The 23,259-nt window shown below is 35.8% G+C and overlaps 1 protein-coding gene across 6 annotated transcripts in view; it reads right to left on the bottom strand.

The window, feature by feature from the left end:
- ESRRG (estrogen related receptor gamma) overlaps positions 1 to 23,259 on the bottom strand; it is a 686,396-nt gene that overhangs the window by 11,020 nt on the left and 652,117 nt on the right. For all 6 annotated transcript variants that reach the window (XM_072647831.1, XM_072647828.1, XM_072647830.1 and 3 more), the window contains one exon: positions 2,306 to 2,575. In XM_072647831.1, coding sequence (XP_072503932.1) covers positions 2,306 to 2,575 — 270 coding nt within the window. The remainder of the gene's footprint in view (positions 1 to 2,305; positions 2,576 to 23,259) is intronic.

Genomic DNA, 23,259 nt, shown 5'->3' with positions numbered 1-23,259 from the left:
AGAAAACCCTTTTTGTATGTAGTTCACCTGAATCTAAAACTGTGCTAACATTGTCTTTAAATAATATAGAAGGGTTGGAATTCATGTGAGTTTTATTTTTTTACGGTACACAGTCTTGACAACAAAAAAGAAAGAAAAGACTTCTTAATCTGGTAATAACATTTTTTAAAAGTTAACTAACTGGTTCTTGAAGTCATAGTACTCAAATAACAATAAAATCTTCCTAAAAATGGGGTAAGCCAGCCCTTTTAAAAAAAATTGAGTCAGCTGAATTTTAAGATCTAGAGACTAAAAATAATAAAAATCATTCTTGAAATGCTAAACACAGACGTCCTGCTGCTTAATATATCAATATTCTCTGAATAAGTTTGTAAAAAACATACTTCTATTTTAAAAAAGTCATAGTATTGCTCAGAATTATTACAATTTTAAGATAACTTTGCACGATAAGAATATAATGTTATGAAACCCTCCTTAGTTTGAACTTAAAACATATAGAAATGTTATAAATTTAGGCAATCTTATCAATTATAGATCTTTAAGATACAAAAAACTTTTGGCAGACTGCATCTTGACCTTATATCAACCCAGAATCTTTCTTTTTAACATGTGGAAGTTTAGATTAGGCCTAATCAACTTTCCTTGAGATTTCCTGTATTATCCCTACCTCAATCTTCTCTTTTTAAGAGAGTACATGGGACAACAGATTCTCAAAGGGGTCATGCCCAGTCCTTTCTTTTAAAGAAATATGTTATACTCAGTTTTTATTGAGGGCTGGGGAAGAGGGACACTGTGAGGCCATGTTCCCAATTAAAAGTGCAAAATGCTAAACTCCATTACAAAGACAGATAGGAAAGTACAACTTCATTGTTGAAAACAATTTCCCTCCTATCAGTCCAAGGATTCATGCATCAATATTGTAGATGAACTGTTAATTACAAAATCAATTAAAATTATTTCTAAAAACAGTCACGCATCCCTGGCTCTCTGGGGGGCAATTTGGGCAGAAGGTCTCATCTCACTAGGACCGCGCCAAATCACAAAGTCGTCATCCACAAGTAAGCAAAAGCAATCTGGTTTTTCATTTTTCAGCGCGGCTGAGCCCAGCCTGAGATTGATCGTCACATATGGCCCCAGAAAACAAACTGTCAATACCTTGAATGCTGCAGAATTTGAACAAATAGCCGTCCGCCCATTCAAGCCACTCATTGCATCCCATTTAACAGATTCTATTGACAGTTTCCTTCTTGTAATTAAAGGGAAAAGTACTGGCCAGCAACCAAGATAAAGTTCAAAGATAGGGTCAAAACAAAAGCAGATGGAGGGGCACGGTGTGACTGTCAATGGTACATAGCATCAGAGCATGTTATTGACACACAGGTATCTAATGATCGGCACGTCATTAAAGAGGGATCTATCCTGAACTTTATGCAAATGCTAAAAGGGACTTAAGACCACAATAAAGCATTAGGGGAGATACAAAAGAAAAAACAACAAAGCATCAACGATTTTTTACTTATCAGACATTGCTTCCTGCTTCAGCACTTTTAAGTTTAAATATAGAGAAAAATTCTTTCTGTAGTTCTTAACCCCTTCTGCACAGGTAGCACCTTTCAGAGAAATATGCTAAAACAATAAGTGATTTTTCATGAAGGTTCTCAAGCTTATTTTTTTTTAATTTAAAAATGGTCAAAACTCTTTATTTTCCCAACAAAATAGATGTGAGAGTAACCTATCTTTTCCTCTATAGCAAACAGTCAATACAGAGGCAAATAATCACATACACATATTATATGGCTGGATTATGAAACAGGGGATCAGAGGGGTAGAAATGATGGGATATTAAGAGATTATTTAATCCAACCATCATTTCACAGATGAGGAAACGAAAACCACAGAGATTAAAGTGATTATTCCAGGGTCACAGAAATAAGTAGCAGAACTGGGATTTGGACAAGTCTTTGGACTCCAAATCCACTGTTCTTTTCACTGCACCATGTTGTCTTATGAGTCAACAGAGCTGGGTCTGTAGTTTTTCCTGAAGACATCTGCGTGATGCTGCCATTAAAAATGTTTATGTTCTGCAACCTTTCAAGTCTTTCAATGGATAGTATGAACTTTCAAACTACAAGTATACCAAATTGCAAATTTTGCCTCTAAGTTGAATTTCCCATTCTTCACTTTTCAACAATTTCCAAGCTACTTGATGGAAAACCATGCAGAAGGAGCTAAGGGAGAGGAGATGGGGGGAGGAGGTGGGTGACATATATGAAAAATGTAGCAACAATTATGCCATTCTGCCAACCTGAATTAGCAAGCGCTATAGCTTTGAGGGTGACAAATTCTTCCTTCTCCAGCTTCATGCTCTTGTATTTCTTTACCAGCTGCAGGATGGCATTGTTGAGGTCAAGGAGGCCTGCTAATTTGGACTGATCTTCATCCATAATATAATCTTCTGCATAGACAAGTTCATCCTCAAAAGAAAGTGATCGGTATACAACACCAAGGATCAAAATCTCCATCCAAGCACTTTGCAGAAGGCTCATCTGATCAGCCAGAGACAACGTAGAGAAACCTAAATGGGAAAATGGGCAGAGAAAGTTACTTAAGCATGTTTATATAAATCCATAACTTTGTAATGCAATATTAACTTCATATGGTACATCGATTATGTTTCAGTACATTATGCAACTCTTTAAAAAACCCTTACATTTTACACTCATCATTTCTAGAAGTAAAGTAAAAATTACAAACCAGTTTCACCTTGTTAGGTGGGATTCCATGGAATTTATAGACAGAGCTGGGGTGGAGGAGACATAATAGAAACAACTATTTTCATATTTTGATTTGAACAGAATATATACCCTTAAATCTAAGTAAAAGAAGAATATACCCTGAAGCAACATTTCTGGAACACTTTACATTCTATAGCTACTGAGAGTAAGTAATATGAAAGAAGGGAAGGGGTGTAGGGTCAGGGTGAGGGAAGATTTTGGTTCAAACAATCTGGTAAAGATTAGAGTCATGGACTTAATGAATAAGAGAAAAGAAGCCATATTTCCTTGACAATCCTGGTCCCACCAATAATGACTATGAGACAATTAATACTGTGTCTCTATATTGTAAATTATGGGCAGTTAGGTGGCACAGTGGTCCTTCAAGTCAGGAAGGCTCATCTTCCTGAATTCAAATCCTGATATGACTGTGATAATGGGCAATCACTTAACCCTGCTTGCCTCAGTTCCCCATCTCTCAAATGAGCTGGAGAAGGAAATGGCAAACCACTCCAGTATCTTTACTAAGAAAACCTCAAATGGGTTATATGTGACTCTTCACAACCAACTGAACAGCAAAAATATTGTAACTTGACACAATTTTTAAAAAGGGATGTTTTTCTGATAATTTTGGCCAAGAAAAGCTATTTAAAATTCTATATAGGAATCTAACATAGTTTCTGTGATCTGAAATATCTGAGCCTCTTCTGTTCTCTGCTTCACATTTATGCAGGTTGGCACAAGTTTGTTGCTTCTCAAGTAAGACTGAGAATACATAAAAACTTTATTTAAGCAGGATAAAATAAAATGATAGAAAATAAGCCTATTAGAAGGTGGTAGTAACTATACTTTAGGGGGAATAAATATAAAGAAGATTTTCTGAGAAGATGACTGATCAATAACCAACTAGATGACGGAGCCCTAGAAAAGACCTGCTCTTCTTTAAATGCCACCCTTATGTATGGTGCTGTCAGGAATATGACAGCAAATAGCACTGTATATTAGAGAGAACGCTAATTCTGTGATCATTTTTTTTCTAACCAGAATATAAAAAGAGTACTATAACTTAATGAATATGCATTTGTCTCCTTTTCTTGACACTTTCCAACAAAATCACTAAAGAAATAACTCCATAACCATCATTTTCCACCTAGTTAATATTTCTTGCCAATGCTAGCTTCCTGTGTGAAAGTGGTAGAATCCTCAATAACACTTTGGAGTTACAGAACAATAGGCAAAAATAAATGATTTCTTGGCTGTAGTGAAAGTCTAGCTGTTTGCCCTTGGCACCATTAACCATAAGTACTTAATAAAATCATCAAAGGGGATTAGTCAAGCTTTTCTTAAGGGGAGGTCTTAAGGCATGTGTAGAGCTCTTCTTTGGTTGTTTATGAAGCTTACACATTCTTTGACAAGGTACTTTCTCAATTGGTTGACTGGGTCCAATTTTCTCTTCTTTTAATTTGGGATCATCCTGAGTCCAATAAATAGTAAAATTAGTATAGTTCAATACTATTAATCCTGTACCCTAAGTTTGAGGAGATTCTTTAAACAGACTGATTTTAGATAGAAATTCAATGCACAGGTGCGTTGCCCTCCCTGGAACTGACCTAATGCAACTTGATTTTCATTTTTCACTGCTCATTGCCAGATCCATAAAAGGTAACTCACTCCTATCTACCACCCACCACAAAAACCCCCCAAAAACCATTCTCAATGTTCATCTAAAATGTAAGTCTGGGGAAAGGTCAAGAAGGAATAGGAAGCAATTATTTTGATTAAGTGGCAAGAGAATAAATGATCCACAAGGTTATAAACATGAACAGAAATTTACATCATCTTCCTTTTCCTGTTTGTTTTCATTCTACCAAGAACCAGTTTTCCTACAGCAGCAGATGGACAGAATGTAGCCTGCAGCACCTTCTTGTGACAGCCCTATTCTCCCTCCCAGACACTGCTGTTAGTAAATAGATTTACACATTCTCCAATCTCCACACATCTTTCTGCCGAATAATTAAAAGCAGGATGATTAGTTTATTGAGTGGAAGGAGGAACTTTTTTATTGAGGTCCATCCACGATTTTATCAGGGCCAGCACTTTTACGGTTGTCAGGAGGGTGCAGGCATCCAATTTTTCTTATCTGCCTGATTAATACAAACGCTGTTTCAGGACGCATTAATTAACAGATACAAATCTACGTTCTCATGGAAGGATCAATACCGAGAAGAAAAGAGGCATCAATGTGAATTTAGTGCTGATGATGGAGAAGGCACTCTATTGACATTTACGTGCATGGAAACTTTAAAGTTGCACTCCAGCCTCTTTGTCCCTGTGATTTACAAATTAACAATTTTTCAGCCATAACAATGTTTCACACATTTCTGTTGGGTTTAATTAAGCAAAAAGCAATAAAATCAGTTCTGATGTTTTTTAAAGGTGAACCTACAATGTCTTGTGTCGATAGCTGTTCTTCTTCCTTTCTGAAAACTTAGAAGATTCCCTTTGCTGTTCCCCCTTCCCCAATACCTCCTACTCCTTTCTGACAAAAACAAAAATAAGAAGGAAAAAAAAGAATAAAATCAAAGTTGGGGCAAAAGAAGGAGGAAGATAAGTCTTTTGGGGTTATAGCACAAAAGGCTAAGACAAATCTGATGATGTGCTCAATTGCTCAATTCTATTTCTCAAGACGGACATAGCACAAAACTTCCCAGAAACAGTACCAACTACTTCTGTACCTGACTAAATAAAAGTCTGTAGGTTATCTATTCTTGGGTTAGACATGATATAGCCTCAAACATCCATTTTAACCCCTTAACATCATGCCTCTGGGATCAAGAACACGTCAGAGACAGGCCCTCTAACTGTCAGAAGATGATTCAGGGACACACAATAGGTTCACAAAGCAATAAAAATGACCTTTTGCTTAAATGACTGCTACATGCCTCTGTCACGAGAGGCTAAAAATGCATTTGAGCTTTGATTTTAATTTTGTGCACTGCTTTTCCATTCTTTTACACAGAATGGTATATTTGATTTCAGCTAAAAGGAAGCAGAGATTAAATAACCTTTTGTGAATAGGGCTAGGCAGTAGCTAGAAGTTTGCAGCATAAAAGAGAATGGACTTCTCATTAAGTTGTGTCCATTGTACTCTTACAATTCCTCAGAAAATGTGACTATATTGATCAAAAATAAATTTTTCAATAATATTCATTACAGATGGCACACTTCACAACACCTAATAGTAGATCCGAGGCAATGCGCTGCAAGTTTGAGAATGCGATCATCTAAAATATTTACTTCCTATGGATAGAAACCAATTGCTTTGTTATGGTAATGGCTGAATTTCAGGTTTTGCACAGCACCCTATCTTAATCTTTGGCCTGTGACAGGTTATAGTTTTAAATGTTCAGCTGTATTACAGAATTTTAAAATACACCGATACTGTGGCACATTTCTTTTTCCCCAGCAATGGGCCATTCCATGCATATCGGTGACAACTCTGATCTCTCCTCATCTCCCTCCTGGAGTCAGTGCCATTTAATGTATCTCAGGCATTTTGCTACCAGAATGACTCTGTACCTTGACCTGCAGTTAAATAGCATGTTTATCTGCAATACAGTGTGCTCCAAATAAACCAGATGACAGTTGGGAATAACGTCATTTGGAGGGATTGAAAAGCTTCTCAAGAGTCAGGTACCCCTGAGGTAATAGGCTTGAAGGAGGCATGTTTTGTGCCAACCCTTCTACCATCTTCTACTAGAAGCTCATGAGCTTGACAGTGATGCCATGGGCATTTGTCAAGTACATTTTTTTTTAGCCTGGCAAACTGATGCACTTTGCAGTCAACTTACAAAAAAGGCTAAGCATTTGAAAGTGTGAAGGGCAAAAAATATCTGACGGCTAGTCTTCAAAAATACACTTTCATTTCAGAAAGCATAAATGTTTATTTCCTGAGCTGAGTGTTGACAGAAATAGGCTGCAGTGCAGGCATATGATTTAACCCCTGCTAGGCATTCTTTTCTCCACTGATTTCTCGAACTAGAGCGCCAGCATTTTAAATCTTCGAGGTGTCTGCTAATATCAGTTAATCATGATACTGATTTGCCCATTCACAGTTTTTTTTACTTTAGTTTCTCTGTTCCACCAAAAATTGACACTTTCCAACAAACAGCATATCATACTAGAACTGTAATTATGCTGTAATGACTCACTAAGATTTCTGATGAAGTACATTGGGTGAAAGAGGGAGGAAGAGAGAAAAGGGGGAGGGAGAGAGAAGGAGGAAAAGAGAGAGAGAGAGAGCTGATTAAACATGATTCTTTAAATAAACCTGATGTTTACAGGAGGTAGAAAGAAAAGAATGACAACAGCACTGTAGTCTGTTCATAGGTATTGTGACATGCTCTGATTCAAATGGAGTCAAAGGTTCTCCAAACCCCAGCTCCAGACTCACTCTGCCTTTCAAAGTTCACTGCTTTTTTCAAATATTGGGCAATGTACCATTTCTGGGCTCTTTTACATAGTGTACACTTGTGGGATAAAAAAGGTATAACGTTTATTTTCCTGACGACTCCTCCTTTCCCTTTCCTTCATTAAGATGGACTTCATGGACTCCAACTCACTAGGGGCTACAGTTAAGCAGCTGCAGATGGTCAAGTGCCAAAGTAAGAGCTATGAGAAGTATTTTATATAAAAAAGGAAAACCACCCAGAGTCAATGACTACCCTTACATAAATAATTTTTGCTCTTGAGCATTTGTGACATGCCACCCAAGCCTCACCTTGAATCATCATTCTCCTACTCTGACTGTCCAAATTTCATGCATTTAGATGATGCATTTATAACTTACAACTGGATTGTGTCAGATGTGAGCAGAACAGAAAAAAATGAGAAGCTGTTACCTTTAAAGATAATCTGGCCTGTTTATTGGTCACTTGTTGATCCTGTGAGAAATTTGCTGTTACTCCTCATTTAAGCAATAGCCAAGCCAAATGGGCTTTTTTTTTTTGCATGTTGCAGTGTTTTTTAAAGTTTAAAACAGGGCTTTCCACTTGTGTGATATCGAGTCAAGATAAATTTTAAAAGCTTGAAAATTAGGGATCAGATTTGAAAACACTTTACAGATGAAAATGGCTAAACTGACCAATTTCTATATGTTGTCTAGTCAATAGATTAGTGGCAATGAGAGAGAGTGAGGTAGCCAGGTGACGTAGAAACATTACTGGGCCTGGTCTTGAATAGTCCAGGTCTGAAGTGAGTTCAAATCTAGGCTCAGATACTATCTGTGTGACCCTGGACAAGTCACTTAAATTCTCTCTGCCTCATTTCCCCTCACATATTAAGGGGGAATCATAATAGCATGTATCTCTCAGGGTTGTTGTGAGAATAAAATGAGATATCTGTAAAGCACTTAGCATAGTGCCTAGAATGTAATAGGTGCTTAATAAATGCATATCCCCTGCCTTCCTCCTCCCTCCCACTCTGGAGGAAAGAGACGTAAACCTCATCTCTGATATAAGAAATATAATTAACCATAAGAACCTGCATTCTGAGCCAGGAACCAGTTTAAATACTTGTGAGTAAAAAAAAAATGAAAACATTCCACAACATTATTCCTCTATTTTGTTTAGAAAACTTTAACTAGTATCCTCTTCATTGCTAGGACAACAGTGAGTATCTCAGGGCTATGGAAAATATTTTGTATTCTGCTCTAAAAAGAGAGTTTCTAAATGACAACAAAGCTTTTCCTTTCTTCTAAGTGACTTGGGAACCAGACCATGAAGAATTTAAGACTTGGGATAGAGGGAAATTTTTACTCAGTTACTTTTGTAACACTACAATCAATCTGTAATACTCACTGCAATTCTTCTCCTCCCCCTTCACCTCCCTTCCCTATCTCTTATTTCGACTCTTTTTTCTTCTTCCTCATATTTTATAAGTTTGCTTCCTATCTTTTCTGCTCATCTGGAGAAAGGGGAAATGGCAAGATTAAGATTGGTTAATTGATATGAGAGAAAAGAGAACCAAGCCCCGCTCTTCCTTTATGATAGCAGTGAGGAGAAAACAAGGAGAGTAGCCTGGCACTGGATATGTAGCTGGATTTGGAGATAAGGAGACACAAGTTTAAATCCCAGCTCTGGAACTTACTACCTTGTGTGACCTTTTGAGAGTTACCTCAACTCACAGGTCTGAACTTCCTCACCCGTAATATAAAGAGGGTAGACTAGGTGACCTGAGACCTCATCTAGTTATATTTTATAAAATAAGAAAACACTACCTAGGGAACTATTGGGAAAAAATTTGGACAGTGGTTAAAAAAAAAATAGATGGCATCACACCATGCTGCTTGTCAATGTGTAACTCCCATGCAAAAAGGCATTTTAGGACTCACTTTAGGAAAAGGTGAATACTGAGCATGTAACAGCAAAAGTTTTAAAGCTACACTAATAAGATGAAAAAGAAACTGAATTTAAATTTAAATCAATTAGATCCAAGTTTTGCTAGCAGAAAGAAAACTTGCACAAGGTGACAACGTAGTACAAAAGTGGAAAGATTCCTAGACCAGGAGCCAGGAGATACAGTTCTCCTTAAGTTATACAAGGTAATAGAACACGGGCATCCATGAGTAATTTAGGCAATCTGGATACTAATTTATAATTATGTAGACATTTAAAATCACATGAACATGCTAAAAGTCTATTTTGTGTCTGCATAGAAGAACTGGCAGTATGGGAAACCACTTCTAGCAATGCAGGCTGTAACCTGTTACTTAGTAGCTTAGTCCTAGGGGACTGACTGAGGAATGTAAAGAGTAAATGACTTATCCAAAGTCATGAAGTAGTTAAATACCAGAGGAAAAAAATTAATTTCTTCACAGAAGCAATGTTACAGAAATATCTCATCCACTGTGATATGAACTAGAGCAGCTGTTTAGTAAATTACAAAACAAAACAAAAAAACCTTAACAGATTGGCATCATCTAAACTATTCATACTTTCACTGTATCTATTCTGTACTATTTAATTCAGTTACTAAGCTGCTGTTTTATGTTTTAATAAGTTGCTACATAATTGTTCTAAGGATACTTCATGTACATATAAGTACATACAGGTCAGCGTGTGAGTATGTGTGTTTTTGCTTTGTCAAAAGAACTAGAAGATCACTTAATTCTTTTACTTACTTTCTGTGGTCACTCTGCCTTCCCCAAAACACATTTCCCATAGGATATTGAAATTTTTCCCCCCTTTTTACTCATTTCATTCACATTTCCTTCCAAAGAGTACTTTGCATTAAGGCCAGGAAGAACAAGTTGCTTACTGACTAAAAAAGGGGAGAAAAAAGATAGGCATGGAAATAAAAATCACATGGGAGCAAAAAATAAATGAACTATGAACAGGTAGTAGAAAAAAACTCAATCCTTTATAAATATAGGTTATATTTAGGTTATATACCAAGGGGTTTGCACAACAGTTTTTCTCCTACCTCTACCAATTCCTACTTTGACCTTTATAATTAAAGTTGACAGATTAATCATACTCCCTAAGTACTTTTCTCTTAAGACTTACAAATACACATTCCCAGAAGATCCTTGGTAATGTCAGAAAAAGGTGGTATTTTTTAACTATTTAGAAATGTTTGTAATTAATTTCTCCCAATTGTTTTTCAATCTAACACTATTTTGACAGTGTATAAATTCACTTATTCTAAGCAAGATTTATCAGGAATGGAGCCCTGAGAGAAGCGAGTTTTATAGTGCTGACAATTATTCCATGCATTGTAGCACAGTACTGAACCAATGATCCACCATCTACAAAATATAAATCTATGTTTCTATGTATATTATTGCTTAGATGTTATAGTAAAATACAAATATTTGTCTTTCTTTAAAAAAGAAATATTAATTACAAACTTGCTAGCTATAGTACTTTTCAAATGAATCACATCAAAATACAAAAACAGGGAGAGTCAAGCAAGCAGACAGAAATTTTTCATGTTTATCATTATTATCTTCAACTCTGAAGTAACATCAAATAGATGGTATGACAACAAAAATGCATTCAGACTGAATGCCCATCTTGATCCATTAAAAACAATAGATTCTTACTAAGCAAATACTTACTTTTCAGAAGTATTTGAAGCACTGGACTCATTCAGCGATACTTAAGTAAGTGAGGTGCATGGCAATTTTAAAGCAGCAAATGAAACATTTACAAAAAGCAAAGAAGGGGCTCGCCTGTCTTGACTTTTTATTACAGCTGTGCAAAAAGGTGTTAATGTAATTTAAATGCCATTTAGACACGTCTGAGGTTTTTAAACTGGTTCATATAGAGAGCTTTACATAATAATCTAAAGAGGAATGGTTTCTACCCATCATGTGTTTATGAGCACTGTTATCTTATCATACCATTACTGCAGCTGGGCAAATCAGAACATGCTCTATCCTAAATGAAATCAAGTAAAACCTGTTAGTATGAAACTGAAGAGATCTCATTCGTCTTGGCTTTTTTTTTTTAAAATCAAAGTTTGGCTGCATGGACATGTGGGTAGTAAGAGTGTTTTTGCTACAGATCCCAAATCATTCAAATTAGTGATAGGAGGACTAATACAGAAAAATAGGACCAAATAAAGGAAGTTTGCAGATTCTAAAAAAAAAAAAATCAGTTTGCAAGATAACTAGTGGCTACCCACAGATAGCCATGATGGATTCAAATACTCTGGATTACCATGACCTGGACCTAAATGAACTAGTGAAATTGGACTGAAGGCTGAAAAATGAGGATTCAACAAATGCCTGCATCAAACAAGTGCCTAAATACCGTGGTAGCATAGATAAAAGGTAAATTTGTTTCAAGGGCAAAAATGATCTCTTTCACTCAATACTGACATAATTTCCACCTATTTTCAGGTAGTTCACTTCTACTATGAGTACTCTCTCTGTAGTTAAAGAATTCCTATTGCAGAGAAGAAATTGTTTCCTCTCTGAATGCCCATACCTGCAGGAGCCTCTGAAAGTTTTAATATTTTGGAATCAGATAAATTAAAAACAAACCACAATATATAAGTAAGCATGTACTTTAATTCATCGTTGCAAACTAAAAGGACATTGGAAGAAATTGAAAAGAGATGTTTCTCCACCTCAATATATCCTCATGGAAGGCGAGGAATCCTAGCCAATGATGGCACGTATATGACGAGGATATGGAATTCTCTCCTAAACCAACACAAATGATTGCTAGTAGAGAAAATTCATTGTATTAAGGTGTCTAAGAGTTAAATGCCTTTGGGATTTATACGCAAAGGTAGTTTTAATATATCCAGTTTCGTTCAGAAAATTAAGATACATATATAGCCAGGGAAAGGGTAGCTCAGATACCAGTTGAATAGAAAGCATTTCATTATATTTTGGCTACAGGTTTTGAAATTACATACAAATCTTCTCTTTGTAGAATAAGGCACTAAGAGTTCCTGTCCTAACACATAATACTGTATAAATGATCTGAAGAAAAACTATCAGTACTCCTTGGTATGTTTGGGGGGAGTTAATAATCAAAGGTCTGGAGGGCCAATTGGAATAGTAACCCACTGGCAACTTATTAATTAGTTTACAATGAATTGCCTGCAAACCAAATGATCATTTCAAATCTACATCAGAAGTTCACTGATGTAGAGATGCAAACTGTATTCAGAAGGAGACACAAAAGTACTTAATTATTAGGAGGAATGAATTACATATTCTTTATGTTACAAAATAAAGAAAAAAATTTTTTGATGGATTTTGGGAGCCAGTAATTCACATCTCCATTTAACTTGTCCATTCACTGGTAAATTTTATCCATTTCAAGATGAGGTTAAATTCCAAATCATTTTAATGTCAGCTTTTGTGTTGTTGTTTTAAATTAAAAAAAACTGTTTTAAGATTATTCAATCCCAAGTACAAGATTTGTGCTTGCTGGTTCATATTATTATAAACCATTACTATCTGCCTTTGGCTCATCAGGGGAATCACAGTAATTTCCTCACTAAGAAGGGAAAGGAATTCCTTGCTTTTAATTCTTCTCTTTCCTATACTACTACTCTCTCCATCCCCAATTGATCTGTCAAAGTAACAACAAACAACAACCCACAAAATTCCTGCAATATACAAAGGTAGCCAGTGTCAAAAATGTACTGGTGTATAGACAGCTTTGGTTTCCCACACATGTATACAAATAGCTATCTAGATACATTCATATCTATCTGTCTCTGTTCCTCTCTATCTCTACAAAAATCCATTTCAAAAGCTCTCCATTGAAATGTACAAGTAGGGAACAAGCATGATAGCTTTGCAAAAAACCTCTTACAGCCCTCACTCACTTTCCTCTCCAAATGGAAAAGGTCTGGCCCAGAGAACTACCTACCTCTTTAGTTTTCTAGCTTTGATATGTTCTAAAGGAGTAGGGATTTCCTTAACTTGTTTGCCTCCAACCACCTCCACTGATTATTTTTTCCTGCCTCTCATATCGCTGATTCTGAAAATAAATTGACATATTCCAAAAGACTGTGTTGCTCTCACACTGGTGAAAGAAAATAAGCAAATGAAGAAGCATCTGTCATCTCCCACGTATGAATTTATTCAGAAGTTGCACTGTTTCCTAACTCAGTTTGAGCAGCATTAAGATTACCTCTGGAGGCAGTGTCTTAAGTCTGCAACAGTCCAAAAGGAGAAAAAAAAAGCCGCCTGATTCTAATACACCTAATTAGCCATCGGCAGACTCTTAATTGCATACATTAGGATGATTCCATAGTGGAGATTAATTCTAAATATACCCAAGCAGCTGGTTAAGATGCCATGGATTACAGTGTGGACTGTACTTTTCCACTTAATTAGATATCAAAATTAAGCAGCAACAAGCATTTTGACATAACGGGGATCAAGCCGCTGCTTGGCATCCCAGAGCTGCACTAAAGTGACCGCTAAACAGAGCCGCACAGATGGAGAGATATTAAATGCCGCACTGGAAAGTAATTTCAAATAATAAAATATCAATATTTACATTTTAATTACCCCTACTGAGAGCCTCTCTGTCATTTTCACTATTGCCGACGCAGCAAGGGGTAGTGGAATGACATTGCGGCTCTGGCTGCAATGACTATTTTGTTTCCATTAAAGAATGACAAGTGTTTTAGAGGCAGTGACACTCAGTGTGTGAACAAGAATGACAGCAGATCAGAAAATTCCTATTAAGGGAATAAATGCTTCAACAAGAAAATTTACTCTGAGCAGCAGCTCCTCCTTGAAGAACATAATCTTTTCTAAATTTTCTGCTGAAAGTTTAATAAGGGATGCCCAAGGGAAGTTTTAGACTCCAATGAAATATTAAGATTTGTAAAATGTTATATGATGATTGCCAATTTAAAAACAATAATGCTTAACATGACCAGATATCTAGGAGTTATATATATACATAAAATTGAGGTTTAGGGTATTATTACTGCTGTTGTTATATCAACAGAATCACTGGAATTTCTTTGAAAAACATATTGCTAAGTGGACAGAAGGAAATATGCACCTAATAAATAGCAAAATGGGTATATTTTCACTATATTTTTATTGTATTTGGCATAATAAATACTGCTCACTCCATCTGGATCCCAATGTTCTAGATCTGAGAAACTGTGCCAAGAACTGATCGCAATTTCTACATCTATGTGTGGGTGGATCCATAATGTATACTCTTCTCATGTTTTGTCTGTTACTACTTAACAGGATACTGAGTGACTCCTATACTTGCTCACCAAATTTAAGTACTCTATCAGATTTGAGTGTGAGATTATGAAAAAAGGGGGGTGGCATATATTGAATCTGATATACTGCATTCACAAAGAAAATAAATGAAAACACTAAAAGTCTTGCTTTGGGGATAGCTGCCAAAGTGAAGAGATCCTGAAATAATTTTAATGCTCTAAGATATGAGAGAGTGCATAAAAGAAACTTCTTGGTCAGTATACTGTGCTGTGCAGTTAAGTGACCCCCCCCCCCTCCATCTCATGGCCAGCATTTATTTAATGTGTACAGATGAACAACCATAAACATGATAAATGTCTACAGCAAGAGACTGAATAGAGTTTTTCCAAAGGTTGGGGGAGAGAGGAGAAGCTTATCAACTGGACACTTAGAAATTTCTTTACAAAAGAGTGTTTTTGAGAATCTCATTTTTTGAAGTTCAAGCACATTCAAGAATATACGAATGTTAAAAGGGTGCCGGTTATCTAACCAATAGATATTTCTCTTTAAAAAGAAGTATCTAGGAAGTCCTTCCTAAGCATCCCTAATGCTTTTAGGACAAGACATTTCCCCATTTCTCAGCCACTAGCACCTTTTAATTTCTGAAAGAGCTACGGTTGAAAATCTTAATTAATTGTTCCATACTGCTTCAGGATCATTATGCAATGTAATAAAGGCCGTGTAATTATGAAATTTTACAGCCATTACCAAGGCTGATGGCTCGTATTTCATCCTCAGCTGGACCCAATGGCTTTTAGGCACTCAGCTCCCCTTTGATGAACTACAGACAGATCTATCAGGCCCAAACAATATCCAGGCAAGGAGGCTATAATAGCTACCTACAGATGAAGCCACAGATAAAGATAAACTATAAATCTACACACAAATACAGGCACACTGCCTCAGGATGACAGAGAGGAGAGGATGAGGCACTTGGGAAAGGTAGCTGCTTACATGAAGGTAACGATGTTTTGGATTTCTGGAAGGATGCGAAAAACCCCTTCTAAATGGCTTTTTCTTCCTGCTTTCTAAATATCAAATGAATATAGGTAAGATGAAAATACATGTGTAGGTGCATGTTTATGTGTTGGGAGTAAGAACATTCTTTAACACATCCTAATATCAACCTCTAGGAAAACAAGGAGATGATAGGGGAAAGGAATTTCACATCAACAAGTTAGACACTTATTAGTCTACAATTAAAAACTATGAAGTAAGATTACAACTCATGAGAAAGTTCACCACAAAGGACAAAATAGACCCTCAAATTAAAAAAAAAATATGTCATTGAATATACATGGATAAAGTCAATACATCTCAAGCATTCGGGTTTAAAACTGTACTTTGCAAGACAAAGAAAAAATGTTTTTTTTTTTAAAGTGGCAAAACTCACCTCATTCCTAGATTTATAGAGGTACTTCTTCTGAAGTGAAATTTAAAAGGACCAGCTAGAGATTCATTTGATAACACTAAGTGCAACCCCTCCTCATATTAGCTAGTAAAACTCTTACAGATACAGTAGAAACTTCATGAAACTACTGCTTTTAGTTCTCATGCTGCCACCAATTACATGTCAACTATATTAAAATATAATACCAGGCAGCCAGCTTGGAGGAGCAGTTCACTTCACTGGCTACAGCTGTATCTCCCTACTACACAGAGGGAAATGGGGAGTATCACACTTCAGAAAGGCTCAGGAAAGTGGTCTCTCTTAAATTGTGGAAATTAGTGATAATGACTGGACTGGTGATCTCATTGATATAAGCCAGGGAATTCAGAATTAGAATAGAGAAAGTAAATTTAAAGCTTAAAAATGTCATTGGGAGTCATGGGGCAGACTTTTTTTCTTTTGAATGGACTCATCATTTCATTAGAATCTAGACTAGGCCTGGTGAAAAAAAGTCCCTTTAGAACCACAGATTGGCATCTGTCAGCAACTTAGTTTTAGAAAGCTGCCTGAGGCACCAAGAGGCTGTGACTTGTCCAGGTTCAAATGGTCAGAATTTGAACCCAAGACTTCCTGACTATGGGGCCAGCTTGCTAATTGCTATGCCTTTTAGGATAATGCAATGGAAAAAAAATAAAAAAAGAATTGGACTGAGAATTAGAAGACTTGGGTTTGGGCTCTAAAATTATATAAATATGGTCTTTTGCACCAGAGGAAAAATTTTCTTTACATAATGCCTTCCAAAGGCCAGTACTCTATGTGGGACCTTCACTAGGTAAAACAACCTGAGAAAAAGAAGCCATAGATCAGGAAGGGATATGAAGAAAACAAGGAGCTAGAAAGCAGAAATAATTTTGCTGGAATGTTTCCGAGCACATTCATTAGTAAGAACTGAACATCTGTATGTGAATCCATCTTCTCGGGAAGATTTGAATGCAGATCCTCTAACTCCACTGCTCTTTCTCCTTTAATACAATTATGACTGACCAGGGCAGGGAGGGTATCACCAATGAAATTATACATGCACACAAAAACCAAAGATTTCAAAGAGCAAGCAAAGGATGTGAGAAGAGGCAATGATGCCTAAAGAGAATAATATGGAAACCAATAACAGAATAACATTTAAGAATGAACAACAATAAGTGTTATAGTATTCTTAGCATAACGGTAAGAACCCTAATGCCCAGAATGAACTGTCTGAAAGTGAATGATATATTTCTGTGGTAGCAAAAATCTGGAAACAGAATAAGTGACCATCATTTGGGGGACTGTAGAAGAAATGTGGTAACTGAATAAAATGGTATTCCATTACACCATATTAGAAAACAAATAGGAAGAATTCAAAGAAACTTGAGAATATTTGCATGAATAGATGCGGGAGAAAGAAGAAGAACCAGGAGGACAATTTATAACATAATAATCACAGAAGCTACAAAAGCTAACATTTAAATAAAGTCTACTAGGTGGCTAGGACTGTGTTAGGTGCTTTACAAATATTATCTTATCTGAACCTTACAAAAACGCTAGGAGGTAGGTGCTATTGTTATACCAGGAAACCGAAGAAAACAGTGATTGTGATTTGCTTAGGGTCAGAGAGTTTGTAAATGCTTGAGGCTGGATTTAAATTTCAGGTCTTCCTGACTCTAGACCCACTAAGCCACCAAGCTACCTCAGTAAAGGATGGGACTTAAATCAGCTGACTGAGGTAAGAAGAACAGAAAAAGGAAAAATTTCATTTTGTCCTCACAACAACCCTGGAAGGTATAGGCTATTATGACCCCCATTTTTCCTTTTGGGAAACTGAAGCAGACAGAGGGTAAGTGATTTATCCAAGGTCACACAACTACTAACAGATTTAAACTTATGTCTACCTGACTCTAAGACCAGCAATCTATCTAGTAAGCCATCTGGCTGTCATTTAGTCACCATTTGGCCTATATCTTGTCCCTCAAATATCCCATTGAAAAACTTTTTCAAATACTTAATTTCCATGTATATGACAGTATCTGTGGTATCTTTCTGATCTACCAGGTAGTCCTCAAATAATACTCAAAAAAGAAACAGAGTTTAGTATGCCTTATTTTTGGCTCTGAGAACATAATGCTGGACTTGGAATGAGGAAGGGCAGAGTTCAAGTCTTGTCTCTGACAAATGGAGGTTTTTATAGGGTTCTAATGAGATAACAGAAAGCATTTAGCACAATGACTGGCACACAGTAGGCACTATGTAAATGCTAGCTTTTGTTGTTATTACAAGAGTCAGAAGGATAAAGAATCTAATTAAAAACAGGCAGCAAAATAGCACTGATTAATGTATCAGCTACTTTAGGGAAAAGTCCGTAGGGGTGCACCCTTGGGACTATCCTCAGCTCTCCGTCTGCTCAAAATTTGAATGGCATGATTATCAAATCTGAATATGATATGAATGTGAATGGGATGGCTAACACATGGGACCTTGGACTCAGAATCTAAAAATACCTCTCATCAGTTAGTAAAATGTACTGATTCTAATATGACATTTAATAGCGATAACTGTTTAGATGTAGAGGAATGATCATTAAACAATTCACTTGAAAATGACCAGAAAGTTAGTGACTTTCCAGTTCAATGTGAATTAGCATGGTGCCATGTCAACTCAAACAGCACCATCAGTCATTACAAACTCAATGCACCCTGCCCTAGTCAGGGAAAATCTGAACGATGCTCTCCTGACAGAATATATGCTGTTTAAAGGCAGGAGATTTTTCATTTTTAACTTTGTACCTATGGTATCTGGCAAGGAGTCGTTGTACAAAGTGAAGAGTGAATAAATGACTGCTGAATTGCACTGAATTCATGCTACATAATAAGAAGGATGTGAACAAGATAGAACATGTTTAGAGTATGGTGACCAAGATAGACCAACACATGCTATGGAAAGGTTCTGCTGAAGCAAAGGAAAATATTAAACTTGTAGAAGAGATAACTTGGGCAGGGGTAAGAGATGGTAGCTGTCCTTCATTATTTGAAGGGTTATCATTTGAAAGAAGAATTAGCATTAATAAATCTTTCAAGGTTGATAAGACTAGAGTACAGAAAGAAGCTTAGGTTGCTCTTTCTTTTTGTTTGGAGGGACAGGACTAATGCAGACACTTCTGTAATGGACTCTGTTGTTCTTGCCTTTTTAATGGTTAAAGGAGGAGAAGGTGCCAGAGAATTCAGAAGGGAAAATCAAATCAAATTGAATCTTAAGAAAATAAAGAATTATTTGGGCCCAGATGGCCAAAAAAAGAGCACTAAGCTGAAGTTGAAGACGAATGTCAGTAAAACATAAGGATACAAGGGATGACAAGAGCTGGCCATTAAGTGGAATAGCCTGCCTCCTGAAGTAGTGAGTTCCTCATCACTGAAGGTCTTCCAAATAGATTGGATGACAACTTATCAAGGAAATTAAAGAAGTTTCTTGTTTGGTTAGAAGTTCAACTAGATGATATCTGGAGTACATTTAAACTCTGAAATTCTAACATGTCAGGTGCAATTCTCTGCACCTGTATATCTGTTAATAGGTGTAACCAAGAAGGTTGTAGTTTAATGCAGTGGTTACGATTAAGTCACTGCAATTGCCAAACTCTTTGGATTTACTGTATTTTATATTCATAACTAAATATCACATAAGTTTTTAATATCTACGATATTAATATTTCTCCATTTTATCAAATTAGGTAAGGTACGTAAAGTATTCCGTAAACCTTAAAGAGCTATTTAAATGCAATTTGTTGCGGTAGTTGTTATATATGGGGTTTAGTTTTATAAAGGAATTTGGCCTATATTCCCAATTAAAAAATAAAATAATAACAAAGAATTAATTGCCAAATGTTGGCAGTATTATAAACAAAATAAAACTAACAAGATAATCAAACATTTTACATTTTATGGCTCTTTGATTTTACACAAGGATCATAAGATCGCAGACTAAAGAATGTGAGGGATACCAGAGAACACCTAATACTTCTCCTTCTTAGAGAAAAACTCTAGCTTAGACAGGTGAAGTTACTTGAATCCTAAAGACAGGGAAAGTCAAAGACATCTGGTAAATAGTGGATGAGGCAACTTTGTGGTGCTGTGGAAAGAACGCCAGGCCTGGAGTCAAGAAGACTTTATCTTCCTGAGTCCAAATTTACTGGCTGTGTGACCCAGGGCAAGTCACTTAACCCTGTTTGCTTCTGCTTCTTTATCTATAAAATGAGCTGGAGAAGAAAATGGCAAACCACTCCATTATCTTTGCCAAGAAAACTCCAAATACAGTCATGAAGAGTTAGATACAACTTAACAACAACATGATTAACTGTATTCATTGCAGAGTTCTTTCTGGAAGGTAAAAATTTTCTAAGACATCTTCCTTGATTTTCACTATTTCTTATTATTCAGTTTACAAAGTTTTTATTTGTGTACATTTTGTATCAGCTTCCAACAGAATGCAAACTGAGCAAGAGAAGACTTTCATTTTTATTTTTGTATCTCCACAACCTGGCATAATGCGTGTTATATAGGAGGCTTTAATAAACTTTCTTATTGAATTTACATTCATAATTAGAGAAAATTTGTATCTAAAATTTAAAATAAATCAAATTTTATTTAATTTATTAGTTCTTTATATTTAATTAATTTAAATAAATAAAATTAATAAATAATTTATTAATTAAAATTTTAAATGAAAATTAAAATTGTATTTTAAAATTTTCTGTATGTGTGTCCGTGTGCTCTGATCCAGCATTTCTAGGTTCCTTCCTATAATTTTTAATGTGTTTTTTTCATAAAGCTCATTCTACTAAAGTATACTAATACTTCACTACATACTGTCTGCAAGTCAATCTCATTTTTTTTAATGTAATAGGAAAAAACAACAAATTGAATAAAGTATTCAAACGAAATGGAATAACTCTAAAGGTAGATGTCATATAGTGTAACTGTTTATTATATGTATGTATAACAGATTTATGATTAGGAGAAATATGCTTCTTGGTAGAAGACAAAGACACTTTATTATATTTAAGAGTATAAAGCTTGAAAGTGAACTTTGGTAAAACTTGTAAGAACATTTGAAGGTAAGTTTATAGCAGATGCTTGAAATCATGGCAATTTTTCAACATCTTACTGTTAAAGCTAATTTTCCACACGATCAACTAACCAGCAAAGTAAAAGTATTCATGTTGGAATTTGTCAATTTTGCTAATTAATACTAGAAGACGTATATGCAATAAAGCATCAGTCAAATGAATATTACCAGTTTCTAAAGTATCCAGTTCCTAGAAAGAAACTAAGTGATGAAAATATCTTTTAAAGAATGGGATCTCAGTCTGGAAAAACAAGATCCCCCAAAACACAGGCTCATATGGAGAGTTATATGGCATATCATAAGATTTCTGTCACTATAAAATTTATCCTAGTGTACAATTCTGTAACCAAAAAAAACTTCATGCTGTATTTTAGAATCTATCATGAACATTTCACTTGAAATTATTTCCAAGTCAACAGTGTTTCTCTCTCCTCTCACCCTCAATATGCTACAGAAAATTAAGTTTTTCAAGTAGCCTCTTTACAATCCTGAAAGGATGATATTTACAAATGAGAAGAGAATAAGGGATTCTCTTCTGAAGTAGACAACACTAAAAAGAAAGATATAGTTCAACGTTTCAGGTTTTCTTCCAACTTGGAAAGCTTTTCCCCGTTGGATTATTCAAGATATTTACGAACATTTTAGCTTACAAATAGAACAAATGTACAGCACTGGAAGTAATTATTAAATATATCAGTTCCTTTATCAACTTGGTAGAGAGAGACAACACCCCAAAAAGGTTTCTGATTAGGACCTTTTTTCATGATATTTTAATTGTATGTCTTAACCTGCTAAATTAAAAACTACAGAGCAGTCTCCCCAGATCACAGGCAGAGGAGATGCTATCAATTTACAACAAAATGTTTGAATGTTCCTATCTGCTTTAATTACACCAATAATTTAACGGGCAAATTCAATAAGATCATAGGAAGGAAGCAAGATGTTATCTTTCAGCCAACGGTACTATCATACCCTGTATCATACCCTGTTATACATCACTGAGCTTATTGTGAAGCACTGTTTATTAGAAGTTTGGAAAGTATTTGGTTAAAGAAAATTATATAGCACTTTCCAAAACAGGGGGGAACAAATTTAGGATCACAGTCACTGTATGTTTTGGCAAAGAGAGGCATGGAAAATAAAAGGCAATTTTCTGGCCACAAAATGAAATACTGGCATGTGAAATAATTTCAGATTGAAAAAAAAAACCACTCAACTTGCCATATACTTCTAGATAAAATTTCTAAATAATACACCCTTTTCCCCACTTTACTTTTTGGGCAGTTGAGCTTGCTTCCTTTGATTCCTCATCTATATTCATATAACAAATGTTTTCATAAAAGGTAGAGGATTATCAAGACCCAGTTCTCTCTCAAATAAATATAAATATATGGCAACATATATTGAACTAAGTTGAGTTACAAAGATAAAGAGTAAAACATAAATGTTTATATACAGATTTAAATATAGAAGAGCCCATCAATGTCCATTTTTGATGTTTTCTTAAATTCTATTATTTTGCATCTTTTCTACTTAGTTAATTTCTACTCTGACAAATGATTCCCTGGACTCCAAAGAATGTATGTTCTCTCCTATTCCAATCTGGCACTATTATTAATTCAATTACTCTCTCTACTCTTACTAGAGTATGTTTCTTGTTTTTCTACTTATGATCTAGGTAACAAAACATGCTCACCAGGGGTGAGAAACCTGTGGCCTTGAGGCCGCATGTGACCTTCTAGGTCCTTGGGTGTGGTCTTTTGACTGAGTTCAAGTTTTATATAACAAATCTGCCTACCAAAGTCAAGTGTTTTGGTGGTCAACTTCTACTGAACTTTTTCAATTTATTTTTGTCCTTCATATCCCTCCCCCTGCAAACCTTTCCTTTGGACAAAGCCTTAAGTAGTAGAAAGGATGATAGATTTAGAGACAGAGGAATTTAGCCCCAAATCCAATTTTGATACTAGCTATGTCACCTTAGACCAATCATTTAAATTCTCTGGGCATTTATTTCCTCCTCTAAAAAATGTGATGGCTATAATAGATGAGTTCTAAGGTCCCTTCCTTCCAGCTCCAAATTCTCAATTCACGATTCTCCTCTCCCCTCCCCTCCTCTCCTCTCCTGTCCCGTCCCGTCCCATCCCTTCCCTCTCCTCCCTTCCACCAAACACTCTCTAAAT

Source organism: Notamacropus eugenii, chromosome 2 (assembly GCF_028372415.1).
Source record: "Notamacropus eugenii isolate mMacEug1 chromosome 2, mMacEug1.pri_v2, whole genome shotgun sequence".
NCBI classification, from domain to species: domain Eukaryota; kingdom Metazoa; phylum Chordata; class Mammalia; order Diprotodontia; family Macropodidae; genus Notamacropus; species Notamacropus eugenii.
This window is presented reverse-complemented; position numbering and strand designations above follow the sequence as displayed.